General features: G+C 38.2%; 1 protein-coding gene across 1 annotated transcript in view; it reads right to left on the bottom strand.

The window, feature by feature from the left end:
* Positions 1-593: 593 nt before the first annotated feature.
* LOC111154994 (stromal antigen 1) overlaps positions 594-15,121 on the bottom strand; it is a 432,305-nt gene continuing 417,777 nt past the window's right edge. The window contains exons 29-34 of the mRNA XM_022514974.1: positions 10,732-10,937; positions 7,058-7,232; positions 4,786-4,896; positions 4,107-4,221; positions 2,685-2,765; positions 594-2,598 (exon numbers count right to left, since the gene is read on the bottom strand). Coding sequence (XP_022370682.1) covers positions 2,575-2,598; positions 2,685-2,765; positions 4,107-4,221; positions 4,786-4,896; positions 7,058-7,232; positions 10,732-10,937 — 712 coding nt within the window. The 3' untranslated portion in view covers positions 594-2,574. The remainder of the gene's footprint in view (positions 2,599-2,684; positions 2,766-4,106; positions 4,222-4,785; positions 4,897-7,057; positions 7,233-10,731; positions 10,938-15,121) is intronic.

Consider the following 15,121-nt stretch of genomic DNA (forward strand, 5'->3'; position numbering starts at 1 on the left):
AGTTTCCTAAGCTTTTAATTCCAGAGATGAGCTGCCACAGAGACTCTTCCTTACTACTTCCTATGTGGCTGCCTGGAGAGTCCACCTGCTGATTTAGCCCTTGCATCCCTGGGTTTCCTGCACTAACATCTTAGGCCACATAATGAACACAGCCCAGAGAACAAGGCCAGGAAAATTAAGTGTAGGGCATGAGTTTTTAAGAGTGATATCTGGCACCAGTATCAAGTGAAACTCTCACACAGCCCTATAGAATCCAAATGATCTTTAATAGGTTGCTGTTAGGTGGCAATCATGCATAAGCCTAGGGGCTGGATTTTAGGCAGGGGAAGGATCCAGGCTACAAACCCTGAATGCCTCCTTGAAAACTCAGCCTGTGAGAGATCTCCTCTTGAACCACAGACTTCTCCAGGGAATGAAAGAAAATGAATGAACTCATCCTAAATTTCTTTTCCTAGAACAACAACAACAAAACCAAACAAAACTCACTGATACAGTTAATTATCAGAATGTGCAAACTTTGAACAAATTCTCCAGAGCAGAAAATCATCTCTTTAAAACTTTACCTAGTAAGAATAGGACAACTACCACAAGCCTGATTTTGAATAGTTTATTAAAGGAAAGGTGAAGCATCAGTTTCAAATTGTACAAAAGGAAAAAAACCTCATATTGCAAATGTACAATTTACAGAATTACTAGCAAAACCAATCAAGGAGACACTGAAAATACAAAAATTCGATTGACTTCAAACTGAACTGCAAACCCATTGGAGTAGATATTAAGCCTTTTTTCTTGTTGCATGGTAGTCTACAATTCTAAGTCAGCATCTGTTTTCCGTATGAAACTGTCAAGCAAAGGATCACTCTGTGCATGTGCCAGGGCACTTCCCAGCTTCCTCCTTGGCCAGAACTGTAGGCAGGGCTGGCAGTAGTGGACAATCCAGGTATTCCTGCCCCTTCATGTCCAGTGAGGCCCACATTCCTGGAAGAAAGCGAGACCCCAGCCCCTCAAACTGGAGCCTAGGAATTGCTAAATTAGCAGATATAACATTTTTGGTGACCAGGTTTTTTCAGAACTGTACAAACATTGAGAAAAATCTGTTCTGTGTTTACTAAAAGAATGAATAATCCATTTGCTTTCCCAACAAAAAATAATCATTGGGTGCACAGATTAGTGAAAAAATGCTTTTCATTTTTGGTAAGAAGGGAAAGCCTCATGATTCTGTTGCAGCTACTTTAAAAACCAGCCCACAAACAGCTGTGGATGGATTGGTTTGTAATTGAGGCTTACTTTAAAAAATCAGGAAGGTAGAAACTAAGTGGGCTTTTAAAAACAATAGCAGCAAGTCATAAAAGTCTAAGCAGAACATAACTAAACCACTGAAGGCTGTCCTGAAGATTCATAATTTCTTTCCCCAAAATAATTAAAATGCACATTTAACACTGAAATGTAGCTGTATTTCAAGGTAAGCTTAGGAACTTCACCCTCTAAGCACAGACTTCTATGCAGCACATACTTCTATAATTGGTAAACTTAATTCACAAAATCAGCGCATAAGGTATTAAGTGCATGGGAAGTAGACACAGTTATGTTACACTTAAAATTACTTTTGAATGGCAAAGAAGTTCTTCATGATTATCTTTTTAAGAAAACGGAATCTATGTAACTTGAATTTGGCAGGGCATGAAATAAGTAGTAAAAACAGCAAACCGATAACTTGAGAACCATTTTTGTTTTTCTGAGAATACTTTATTTGCTGGTAGAAGTTGCTAAAAATGCACAGAACAAATACCAATAGAAAATGTACTGTATTTGAATCTCCCTATTCTATATAAAATGAATGGTGTACAGCATCTGTTGGAAAATGGCTGCATGGACATTTCTTATTTTATGCCCCCTTATAAATAAAAATAAACCTTTTTATTCAAGAGTATATAAAATCTGGGAATCCATATCCACAGAGGGTGTGTGGTTTTTGGCAGAGATGCACTGTCAGAATTTCATCTTAGCTTGTCAATATTCTGCTCCTCCGTATTTCTGTGTTCCACAAGGTCAACCAAATCCAGTGAGCTCCAAAACACTCTTCGGCAATTAGGATGAGCTGCTTACTCATAGGTTTAATAAAAATGGTTAGCTTTTAAAACATAAAAAGGCAAAATGTTAAAACGGTTTTTAAATTGTACAACAGGAAAATAAAGTTAAAAATATTTTTTTTTTTTACTCAATGCTGTTTTCATAAAACAGGTGTATAACAGTGTTTATCTTGACAGCTGTTTTAAAAATTTAAAATTTTTCCTCCTTCCAGAAAAACACACACATCTGTATTGGGATAAGTCCAATATTAGGACACAAATGATTTTTCAGGTCAGTCTTTCTGAGGTGACATTCACCAACATTCCCTTGGGTAATTTACATGCTCCTCTTCTGCCACTGCAAAAAGGGATTGACCTCAATCATTTGATTAAAAAACAAATCAGATCACATCAAAAGTGTTTTTTCCCCCATACAAGCTATCACAGTATATAGGCCTCTAGCTCTAAATAATAGAGTTCCGTATTTGTAAATTTTCTTCAGACTTCAGAACATAGGCATTCCAAATCCCTAGAAAAATGAGAAACACAATTAACTTCGTGTATAACAAAGACCCAGAAATCATAAATAAAAAGCAGTAATAGTTTAACATTTACTGAATCGTCTTCTATGATAGCTGCGGAATCAAAGAAATCTGGCCTCAGCTCAGCTCTCTCTCGCCGATTTCTTGATGGGGGCTGGAAAGAGAAGTGAAAATGTTTTCTTGAGATACATTAAGATGGTAAGCAGCTAATATTTCTGAAGGTACCACAAAATAGAGCTGTTGAGGATCTAATTTTAAAAGGAAAAGAATGTGGCTTTTACATGGAGCATACACTTAAAAAAAAGATTTCAAATTACAGTGAATACACTGAATATGGAAATGCATATAAATAATTTTGGGGCATATAAATATAGAACATGCCTTTGAATCATGGGATGATTATAAAATTCATTCCTACATTTCCCAAAGCACGTAGATGGAAAGCTACTGATGGGAGGGGAGAGACTGGAGTGACATGATCTCCTTTACAATTCTTAGAAAAGTTACTAAGCAGAATGTTATGGGCTAAACTATGTCCCCCTAAATTCATATATTGAAGACCTAAACCCCAGTACCTCAGAATGTGACTGTTAATTTGGAGACAGGACCTATAAAAAGGTAATAACTGAGGTAAAATGAGGTCATGTGGGTGGACTCATATCCTTATAAGAAAGGATATATTTTGACTCATATCCTTATAAGAAAAGGAGACACAAAGGAAAGATCATATGAAGGTAAAGGGAGAGGATGACCATCTACAAGTTAAGGAGAGAAGCCTCAGAATGAAATCAGTCTCCCTGACACCATGATCTCAAACTTCTAGCCTCCAGAAATGTGAGAAAATTTCTATCGTTTAAGCTACCAGTCAGTGGTACTTGTATAGCAGCCCCAGCAAATACATAAAGTAGTTCAATGAACTCCCATATACCCATCACCTAGCTTCAACTGTCAAACCTTTGGCCAATCTTGTTTCAGTGAGTCTCCTGTTTTTTTTTTTTTTTTTTCTGTTATTTCACCTGTAACTGTTTCAAAATGTATTTCTGATAGAAATTAAAAAACAAAAAATATAACCCCCATGCATTACTATTCCTGACAAAGTCAATAATTTCTTATTTCACACCAAACAATTACGGTCCATATTCTGTGTTTGGTTGCTATGCTGGAAAACACTCTATGTATCATCAGACTCCCAAGTTAGTTTGAGACCAAATGTACACACTATACTAAGAGAGTTCTAGTGTGAGCCCCTTCTCAAGAAGGTAATAAGGAACCAGTTCCTGTTATTGCCAGAATTTAAAATATGACTGCTTAAAAAAGCAGGCTTGAAAAATACAAGCTCATCCAGATGTGCTAAAGGATTACACTGGTCCTTCCTGCTGCTACATTTACAACCTCTACACCTCTCCTTTTCATGGGGTTCTGAAAACAAGAGCATCATCTTACACCAACACTTTCACTTATTTTAACAGAAGAAAATGTACTGAAATTTCCTTACCAGATCAATAACCATGGTGTCTTCAAATTCTTCATTCATATCTTCTAACTGACTCCGGGATGACATCATCACATCTTCAAAGATGGGCTCAGCATCTTCCTCCATTAGGCCCCGACTGATAAGGAAAAAGCATGATCAGATGCTGTTCAGACTCATCAAATTTGGAGTCCTGGCTCTTTCTTACAGTAGCTCTTCTAACCAATGAAAGCACATGTTCCAGTCACAACCCATAGGCTCCACAGATTATGATCCTGAACTCCTAAATTAAGGATCATTCATTTGTTTCATTCAAGATTTTGTCTCCACTTAGCAAAAGGAAGCATAATTTAAATGCAATAACAACAGAAGTTAACATTATTTAGCTATGTATCAATTCCCACAAGACTCTATGTGACTGGTACTATTATCCCAAATTTACAAATGAAGAACCTGAGGCACTGAGGTTTAGAGCCCGCCCAAAGCCACACAGCTGGCAAGTGGCAGCATTAGGATTTAAATGGCAAAAGCCTCAGAAGTCCACACCCTCTATTTCTACCCTACATTGCACAGCATATCCTGAATTATGACTATGATCTTAACTCCTCTTCTGAGACCAAATGTCAGAGGAGAGCCATCATTCCACAAAATGAACAGCATCACATAGTCGTCATGTTCTTGTGATACTTGATGTAACACTTACACGGCATGCCTTACTCCAGTTCTCACTTTCATGTAGTTCATTCCTGTTCTGTCCTTCCGATTTAAATCTTCTAATTTTGGTTGGCCTAACCAAGAGATCTGCATCTGAGGACTAAGAGAATACATTATTCATTTTCTGGCGAAAGATGAATTTAGCTAATCAGTCCCACGCCAAGAAGGCCATCGTTGGTTGGCCTAATCCCCATGTATGGGGAATTAGCTGGATTTATTAGAGAGTTAAGGGTGAGACAGATCATTATCGAAGTATCTATCTTTGCAGAAATGTCAGTAAGTTGTCCAAAGAGATGCCTAAGTCTCCAAGGGTTGGTTGGTAGGTGTAAAGGAAACTGAAGCATGTCACCCCAAAATACTGCCTCTGAGATAAAGGTTATTTTGAGCTGAAGGCAATTAAGAAGCAGGGAACAAAGAAAAAGCTCCTCCTTTTCTGCCTAAAGGCAGGAAATAAATTCTCATTTTATGGGAGACAGTCTCTTACCAATCCAGAGATGGCACCAGAGGAAACTACAAACACACCTTGTTAAACTAACCCTTATCTTCCTAATTAAGGATGATATGGACTACATAGTCTCGGCTCCACTACTCCTAGTCCAAATCCCTTTGTCTTGTCTATTCTTCACAAATTTATTCTTTGTCTAAAAGGTATAAAAGCTCCCTGCTTTGGTAACTTCTTCAGGTCTTTATTCTATGGGTAAAAGCTCCCATGTACATGTAAATAATTCAATAAAATATATCAGTTTAAATTTTCAGACCCAGTCAAGGATCTTAAGAGGGTGGGGTAAAACCTTTCCCTCCCCTATAGGTGCTTAATTTATCAGCTTTGTTCCCCAAGTCTCTGTCAAACAAGAGTGCTTCTGAGACCTCTGCTGCCCTGCTCACAAGTGTTCCTACTGGACAACCAGTCCCCTAAGGGGCAGAAATGATGCTGGTCTTGTGGCTCAGAGCTCTCCAGAGTTGAACAAGAAAAGGTATTAACACATTTTTTCCTTAGTCCTTCTGAAGAGATCTGGAGTCAGGTGCATGTTGGGCTAATTTGCACCTGCCCTGTACACTTACTGGCACATGGACACTTGCATAAATTTGCCTCTTGGGGATTTTACAGGATGTAAACCTTAATGGTTTTTAATAGATTACAACTGTTGCATGAAGTTCTCTCTGAGCAGCTATCTTTGAATCATGTAGGGCTACCACCTTGATTAAATTGATAAACCTACAGCAGGGAAAAGCAGACCACAGAGGGGAGTAACTAACAAGTGGTAAAGTCAGGGAAGTAAGACAGGCTGCTCAAATAAGGAAGAATTCATCCCCTAGGAAGAAGGGCGGGAATGCTGATCATAACGCGGACTACCCTCTATGAATGCTGTTATGCAGTGGCTGACAACAATTATCCTTTTAGCTTTGAAGAAAGGCAGATCCTCTGGGCAAAGATGCTTTATGAAAACCAAGGATCTGAATAATTCTAACACTGCCTCTTTCCTTTTTCAACCTGCTACATTTGTTGAGTTCAAATGAGATTTCTCTCATCCATTAGAATAATTCACAGCATTAACCCCAGTATGAACAGAAACACAAAGAACTAGGACAACTTCAAAGCTGAATGGAAAATAACAAATGTTAAGTTTTTTTTAATAGCAAAAGTCATACCATCATCCTGCCTTTTCCAAAATTTTGGGGGCCCTGGTACTAGAAAACATTAATTACTAGTGTGGGAAAAAGTAAGGGGCTTTGATTCTCTCTTAGAGAAAGGGCAACTGTTCTCAGAATTTATCCAGTATCCTGACAAATATCTTAATCCATAACAGATTAAGTTTAAAATATAAACTTGACCAAGACAAAGTACTATTAATTAAATGGATTGATAAAAGGCGTAGTCTATTTATTTGGTGTTCAGACTAGTAAGAACCTTAGCAGAGACTCTTATAATAGACTTTCTTTCCAAGGAAGTGAACCAGATGTCTTTTTCTCAAGTCCCTGAGAATAAACAGACCTGCCCAGTGAATCCGTAAACTTCAACTGAGATCAGCACTTAGTGAGATACTATGCTTTAAAGTTCTCTGGACTTCGATTAACTGATATCTAACAAGTGTTGGCAGACTTACTATATATTTTCTAATATCAATTATTTATCTCTGCTTGTGGCTTTTTTCTCATGAACTAACCAATAATATGTTTTAACAAAGTTTTATTTGATACAAGCTTTTCTTTCACTAACAATTAAAGGTTTTATACCAAGAATATGAATTTTTACTACTTACTTGTGTAAAAAGTCAGGTTCAGTACCATGTTCAGATTCAGGTTCCTGGATCTGCTCTCCCATGGGCCGGGTATTCTCCCGAAGTACAGTGGAAGTGAGCTGTGGTGCTGGAAGGGGGCCAGGAGTCTGAATCATGGTGTCAGTCCTGTTTAGCCATGTATTATCCAGACTTTCATCTGTAAAATTCCAGTAAGAGTCATAAAATGTCATGAGTGGAGTGAACTCTGGTAGAAGTTATAGCACAGACTTGCAGAGCATGGTTCCTGGCTTAGACTGCCTAGCTTGAATCCCACCTATACGACTCACTTGTGACTTTCTGTAAGTTACTGAACTTAAAAACTCATGTTTCTCATATACAAAATGAGGATATCAATGCCCAACCTCAAAGAGCTTTAAGGATCAATGAGGTAATGGATGTAACCATCAAATGTCAGTTATCCTTACCTTATCCTCTCTTCAAAGTCCCTCCATCTCTAAGGATCAATTCACGGCAGAAGGGGAAGAATTAGGCCAGCCAGAGACCCCTGTAACCTTCCTTTACTCAAGCAACAAAGGGCCGAGTTGCTGGGCCTTCAAGGGGCCCCAGATAGCAGCACTTTAAGTTTGGCAGGTCTCTACTGAGAAATCAACAAATCCCACTGCACAACTGGTCACTAGAGAAATAACTCTTTTTGCCAGGTTGTATGTGCATTATGTGTGGGGCCATCCAGTTAAGAGGCTCACTGTTTTCATGCCTCTTTAGGGAAGCCCTCTATAATCACCCTACCCAGCCCCCACTTCCCATTCTCTTTTAACTTCTAGAGGAACAAAATCATTCCTACTTACTTAGGATTTAATTATACACTGGCCTGCACTGGTAGCTGATTTATCAAGTGTATATGTTATCTCTGTAATTAGAATTTCTTCAAGGGACCAGGAGTGTTTCTTCCTTCTTCTGAAGATCACTTACAAAGATGTGAGCAGATTAAAGCATGTATGTATCTAAACTATAGGCTGATATAATGTTACATAATTATGAAGTTTCTCCTATAAACATTCTAAGTTATTTTCTTAATATGGGGAGACTTAAAAGTATTACTGTTATGCTTTCCCTTCTGAAGAATTTAAATGAAAAAAAAATTTAAATCACAAAGTACACAGTATGAATCCCATTGTTTTTCTTCCTCCATGAAGTCTCACATTTGTGCAGCATGTTAGGTTCCTCACTTGCTACCAAACATTCCATCTTTCAGTGTTTTCAAAAATTATCAGATACATGTGTTCGTTCTAGATCAGCTTTTTAGTTCCTGGAAATATTTAGCTATTGCCTTGTTAAGGTCATTGCACTGATCTGCAGCTAATCTTTTCTTTACCTAACCAGCAAAAAGAGGTTTCATTTTCTTTTATTCATACCACTTTCCATTCAACACTTAATTCCTAACTTCTGTTTTTTGCTGCACTTAAAATTTTATGGTAAGAATGGTATCATTTAGGTTCTTAACCTAGTAAATCCATCTTTCAGCTTTACTACATGTCATCTTTCCCAGAAAATCTTTCCTGATTCATTAAGTCTGATCACTCCCTTTATGTTTCCAGAAAACATTTTTTGGCCCATTAGAGCACTTCCCACGTGGAACTAAAATTGCTTGCTTCTCTGTCTTCCCATATGTACTATGAGCATTTTTATTAATACCTAATCTCCAGCATTTCACAGAGTTCTTAGAAAAGTATGTGGTAAAGACTTAATGAATAACTTCAGGAAGAATTCACCCTTCTTGAAGAGATCCTCCTAACCCGTAAGGATTCCTCAATAAAAACACTTCTGGTGAAGCTTTCTCATCTTTATTCCAAACAGATGAAGCTGCTTCCTAAGAATGCCTGGCACATGACCTACCTTAGTGTCTTGGTAAATTTCAAACTGACACACAGCAAGTTTTCCTTTTTGCAATTTAACAACAAATTATCTGCTTCATGTATGCTTTTCTTCATCCTGGAGATAATACTGATTACCCCATTAGTGACGGAATTATATATGGTTATTTAAATTCTCTAAGCTTTAGTTTCTTCTGTGTGAAATACACGTAATAATGTTCAACTCAGAGTTCATTTATAAAACATTTACACAGCACTCACTGTGTGCCACATACAAACCTAAGTGCTTTACAAATGTTAGTAAATGATTAAATGCTAATAATGCACATTTCTGGTACACAGCAAGAATTTAATGAATGTTGGCTAATATGAATATTACATGTAAGAAAAGCTGTTAAGTAAAAATATCTATATATCTAGTCTATATCTATATATCTGTCTATATCTAGACAGACAGACTGGATAGATGGATGGAGAGATGTAATGTGGGGGGTAGGCATCCTGATAGAGGCTGCTCTAGAAGACATTTTAAAAAGGAAGTGACTGCAGTTATTATTTAGAGAAAAGTTTAGGATCCTAAACTCCAAAGATAGGATTTAGTATTTTCATTTTCTGGACCAAAAAGATTTTAAGTCTCACAGATAAAAACTGAAAGAAAATCTTTAATATTAATGCTGTAAATATTTTCATATCTTTTATTTCCTTTGAAATAGTGACATTCTGACAACAGCAGCTAACATATACTGCATGTACCTATGTGCTAAGCTCTGTGCTAATAAGTAACCTCTATGTGTACAGTATGTCATTTAATATTTACAATAGCTGACAGGATAAGTACTCTGATCATCCTTTATGTGATCACTGAACGAGGCTGAGAAGTTAAATAACATGCTCAAAAGTCACATGGTTTAAAACTAGAAAGCCAGGTGTGAATTCTAGAACTCTAGTTTTAGAGTGTGTGCTTTTCACCAATAGTTAATACTGCCTCCCCAATGATGTCAGAAACAGATTTAAATTCTAATTAATTTTGCTACAGGTTGTAGCAAAATCTTTCATGAGTCACTAGTTTTTAGGCAGTGGAGGTGAGATTCTGAAAGGGAAATAGAGAGTTGTAAAAAGCAGCAGAGGAGCAGGATTCAGATCACTGCTTTCCTCTCTCTTGGTTTGGAGAATATTTATTAGGAAAAGCATGGAGATGGGGGAAGGTTATTTGAGGAAATAAGCATTTTTACTTTGAATTGTCTTAGTTTAAGAGTAATGCTCTAATAAAGTAATTTTTAGTCTTTTGGATACATGAGTTAACTACCAATGATCATATTTTCATGGCAGTTCAACTCCCTGGTTCCCACAGTCCATGGGGGTTATAAAACCAGATTTGGCTATCATTATTTTATTGCACAAAAATGAATTATCCATCCATGGGGTAGAAATGGAAAGTTGTTTTGGTATATTCAGTTTGCTGCAGAGGTCTACCTTCAATTTATCGGAATATTTTCTACATTAGGATGAATTTTGATAATTGACATTATGACTACCTTATTTTAAATTTTAATGTATGGATCAATTTTATAAACCTTTATAACTGTTTCTTCTTTTTCTCTGCACCATCTTCCTCTGTGTTTCATGCTCTTCCAATTTCTTTTTCTTTGACCCTTTTCTGTTCCACTTTGTCTACTCCAACCTCTTTGCCTTAACCTCTCAGTATGTGTCAAATCTACAAGGAAATAATATACTTAACAGTACTACCTTGCTTCAACAGATTTGCCACTTTACCTCTGCAATAGTAAGCAAATTACTTGTCTCATAGGGTAAAGGCAGACTTACCTTCTACGCGTTTTTTGTGAAGTGGGGGTCGTCCTTTCTTATTCCTTACTGAGGATGTTTTACTGCTGCTACTTCCACTGTTCACAGACATTCTATCATCTTCACCTCCAGTGACTAGCGAATTTCTATAGGAAATGAGTGGAAGCCATACATCTTCTCTCCTTTCCATCATCTGCTCCGTAAGGAATTTCTCTAGGTATGAATGACTAGAAACACAATAGAAGAGAACAGTGATTTTCATGGAAGCACTTCATGTATCACTTACTTGTTTCATAAAGTGAGGTGCTCTCTCTGAAAGTTCTGAAGAAGCCCCTAGGACACAAATTATACTGTTAACAGTGATTACCTTTGGAAAAAGAGGGAGGAGAATGTAAGGTTTTGCTTCACATATTTCTGGAATGCTTATTACTATTCTGATTTTAGTCTATGTGCTGCTGAAGCAAGCCCTGCAATGCTTTTAAATAGGTGAATGTATTACTAAGCCTGTGTGTGTGTGTGTGTGTGTGTGTGTGTGTGTGTGTTTGAGTGTGTGTGTTGCTTCCTCTATCAATGTTCAAAAAAAAAAAAATCAGAAGTTTAGCTTAAAAGGTGACTGAATTTTCTTTTTAAACTGTTCAAACCTGGGCAGGATTTCTATAATGGTGAAGGGAGGAGCTTGGCATAACAACTTTTTAACTGGTAAAATTGATAAAAGACAATCATTTAAAGTCTTCAGAAATTGTCCTAAGGGCATACAGCAAATGGAGAAACATTTATTCAAGAAAATCTAAATCTCAGTAAAACAGTGAGAGTTTGTAGCATTTGAACCATGACCTGATCCTTTTCCCTGTCCCCTCTCCCCCATCATTGCTACTTTAGGACCTCTATTCTGGGCAGACATGGAGGAGCTCCTTCTCTAGCTCCTCATCTAGAGCTACGTTGGAAGAGGCAGGCCATTGGTGGGTTGCAGAATCTCTATTCTGGACAGTAGCTGGGAGGAAGAAGGCTCCCTTCTTCACCATCCCCTACTTGTCAGGTAGTAACTCTCTCCCAGGCACAGCAGGCTAAGACCACCTGGAGGGACAAGCTGAAAACTATGGGTTACCCGTGGCTCCCTGCTCACAATAAAGGGGTGTTACGCTGGGAGCAGAGGGATGCTGTCCTACCCAGATCCTGTTCAGTGGCATAAAAGTCCTGCCCAGCAACCAAAGAAGAGTACAGCAGACAGAAATTTAACAGAACAGGGGGGAAAAGACAGCTAAGAAGAGCCCTCCTGGGATCACAGATGTTCATACAAGTTGGCAAGGCTCCTCACATATGCTTAAGTTGCATCCACTCATGGGCAAAAAGAACAGGGGATGAGGGCATTTTGTTACCATTCACCATGCTCTACACTGATCTATCAACACAGGGAGGAAGCCTCACTGGCACAAGGGGCTTAAGTACAAACACTAGTTAAAAAATAAGCTGCTCTGACCCAAGAGCAACTTCTAGAAAGCTTAAATATAAAATCACAGTAGAGTGGTTTCCAGTTCTGCCTGTGAGCTTGGAAGTTGTCGCTGCATCCTAACAAGTAGAGCTCAACAGGCTAAAAAAATTAACAACTTCCTGGATCCATAGAGAGGAAAATAGCTGTCCCCAAGACTGCAAGACACAGGAGAACAGTTTATTGGAGCAGACTCAGAAGCAAAAACCACCTTGAGAACCATTGCTGGGGTAGGAAAACCTAAGCCATAATTCACAAATTGTTGGAAGTTCACTGTGACCAATCTGAGAGTTCAAAACTCAGAGGGACCCAGTCATAGGGTGACCTCTCCATAATATTGTGAGATTTACCTCCAGAAGCTCACCTGGGTTTCCACAGTAAAATATTAGAGCAAACTCCCCTGTGCTATTGGCAGAGGGAGAGGAAAAGGAACCATTCCAGAATCTGCCAGAGTATATTATTCTTAACAAAGCCTCTCCTCAGGAGAAACTGGTTAAGCAGAGCACAACTTGCTGGGATATTATCAGAACCTAATCCACCCGGGTTAAGAGAAATACCCAACTCCAGCCCACTCTACCCATTTTGTCCCAACCATGGGTAAAGAAAACAACTGAGAAACACTTGGGAAGTTTACAATCCAGAGGCATGGACTCATTAAAAGACTGAGACCTATAATCATAGGACTATAGAATGCTTCCCCTCCTCCCATACCTCATCACCATAATACTAAAGGTAATCTACAGCAGTTTCTTCTATCTAGTACATCATGTTTGGTTATCAAGAAAAAGTTGTAAGGCATACCAAAAGGCAAAAACACAATGTGAAGGACAGAGCAAACATTAGAATCAGACATGACAGAAATATCAGAATTACCAGACTGGCAATTTAAAACAACTATGGTCAGGACACCTGGGTGGCTCAGTTAGTTAAGTGTCTGCCTTCAGCTCAGGTTATGATCCCAGGGTCCTGGGATTGAGCCCCACTTGGCAGGCAAGGAGCCTGCTTCTCCCACTGCCTGCCACTCCCCCGGCTTGCGTGCTGTCTCTCTCTGACAAATAAATAAATAAAATCTTTAAAAAAAAATAAAACAACTATGACCAATATGATAAGGGCTCTAATGGAAAAAGTAGACAGCACACAAGAACAGATAAGCAACGAAAGCAGATAGATGGAAATCCTAAGAACCAAAAAGAAATGCTAGAGATAAAAACTGTAAAAGAAATAAAGAATGCTTCTGATGAGCTTCTTAGTAGACTGGACTCAGGTGAGGAAAAAACCTCTGCTCTAGGGGACACAGCAAGAGAATCCTTGATTGAAATCCAAATTGAAAAGCAAAGAGATTGATAGGGCGCCTGGGTGGCTTAGTGGGTTAAGCCTCTGCCTTCGGCTCAGGTCATGATCTTGGGGTCCTGGGATCAAGCCCTGCGCATTGGGCTCTCTGCTTAGCAGGGAGCCTGCTTCCCCCTCTCTTTGCCTGCTCTCTGCCTACTTGTGATCTCTCTCTCTCTGTCAAATAAATAAACAAAATCTTAAAAAAAAAAAAAAAAGCAAAGAGATTATAGACGGAGAAAAAACAGTATCTGACTATAATACAACTACAAAAGGTGTTAATATAATGGGAATATGAGAAGGAGAAGTGAGACAATAATAACAATAATTTAAAACAGAAATGATAGTGAATTTTCCCAAATTAACATCAGATACCAAACCATAGATTCAGGAAACTCAGAGAACACCAAGCGGGACAAAATGACAAAAGAGCTACATTTAAGCACATTATTTTCAAACTACAAAAAATCCAAGATGAAGGAAAAAAATCCTGAAAGAAGCCAGAGGGGGAAAATACTTTATCTATAGAGGAATAATGATAAGAATTATGTCTAACTTCTCAAAACACCATGCAAGCAATAAGAGAGTGGAGTAAAGTGTTAAGAGAACCCCCCATCCCCCGACTAGAATTCTGTGTGCTGCAAAATTATCCTTCAAAGGTGAAGGAAAAATAAAGACTTTCTCAGACTAAAAATTGAGAGAATTTTGCAAAAGTGCTTTAGAAGGGTGCCTGGGTGGTGGTTCAGTTAAGTATCTGACTCCTGGTTTTGGCTCAGGTCATGACCTCAGGGTCGCAGACTGAGCCCCGTGTTGGGCTCTATGCACTGCATGGAGTCTGCTTGAGATGCTCTCCCTCACCCTCTCCCTCTGCCCCTTCCCCCACACCTGCACTCTCTCTATCTCAAATAAATAAAATCGTTAAAAAGAAGTACTTTAGAGAGAAGGAAAATAATATAGGTCAGGGATGTGAATCTACATAAAGTAAGAAGAGCACTAAAGGGTGCCTGGGTGGCTCAGGGGGTTAAGCCTCTGCTTTCAGCTCTGGTCATGATCTCAGGGTCCTGGGACTGAGGCCCACATTGGGCTTTCTGCTCGGTGGGGAGCCTACTTCCCCCTACACCCCCCTCCTGCCTGCCTCTCTGCCTACTTGTGATGTCTCTGTCAAATAAATAAATAAATAAAATCTTAAAAAAAAAAAAAAGGCACTGAAGAAGGAATAAGTAAAAGAAAAACTTTAATTTTTCTTAATTGATCTGGCAAAACAAATTTTTGTTCAAAATAATACCAACAATGTATCTGATTATGTATGCTTATATATATCACATATATGCATATATCTATTTGATTATATATGTTTATATATAAGTGAAATAAATGACACCAATGATGCAAGAGAAGGAGGGATAAACTGGGATTAGTTTGTTATAAGGTACTCATACCTGTTATTATAAGGTACTCATACCTGTGAAGTGATACAGTATTATTTAAATATGGACTTGGATTAGCTGTAAATATATATTGCAAACTCTAAGGCAACCACTTAAAAAAAAGAGTAACAATATGCTAAGAAAAAAGAGCAAATGGTTCATAAAATGC

Source organism: Enhydra lutris, unplaced genomic scaffold, assembly GCF_002288905.1.
Source record: "Enhydra lutris kenyoni isolate GAN:26980312 unplaced genomic scaffold, ASM228890v2 scaffoldscaffold39, whole genome shotgun sequence".
Lineage (NCBI taxonomy): Eukaryota > Metazoa > Chordata > Mammalia > Carnivora > Mustelidae > Enhydra > Enhydra lutris.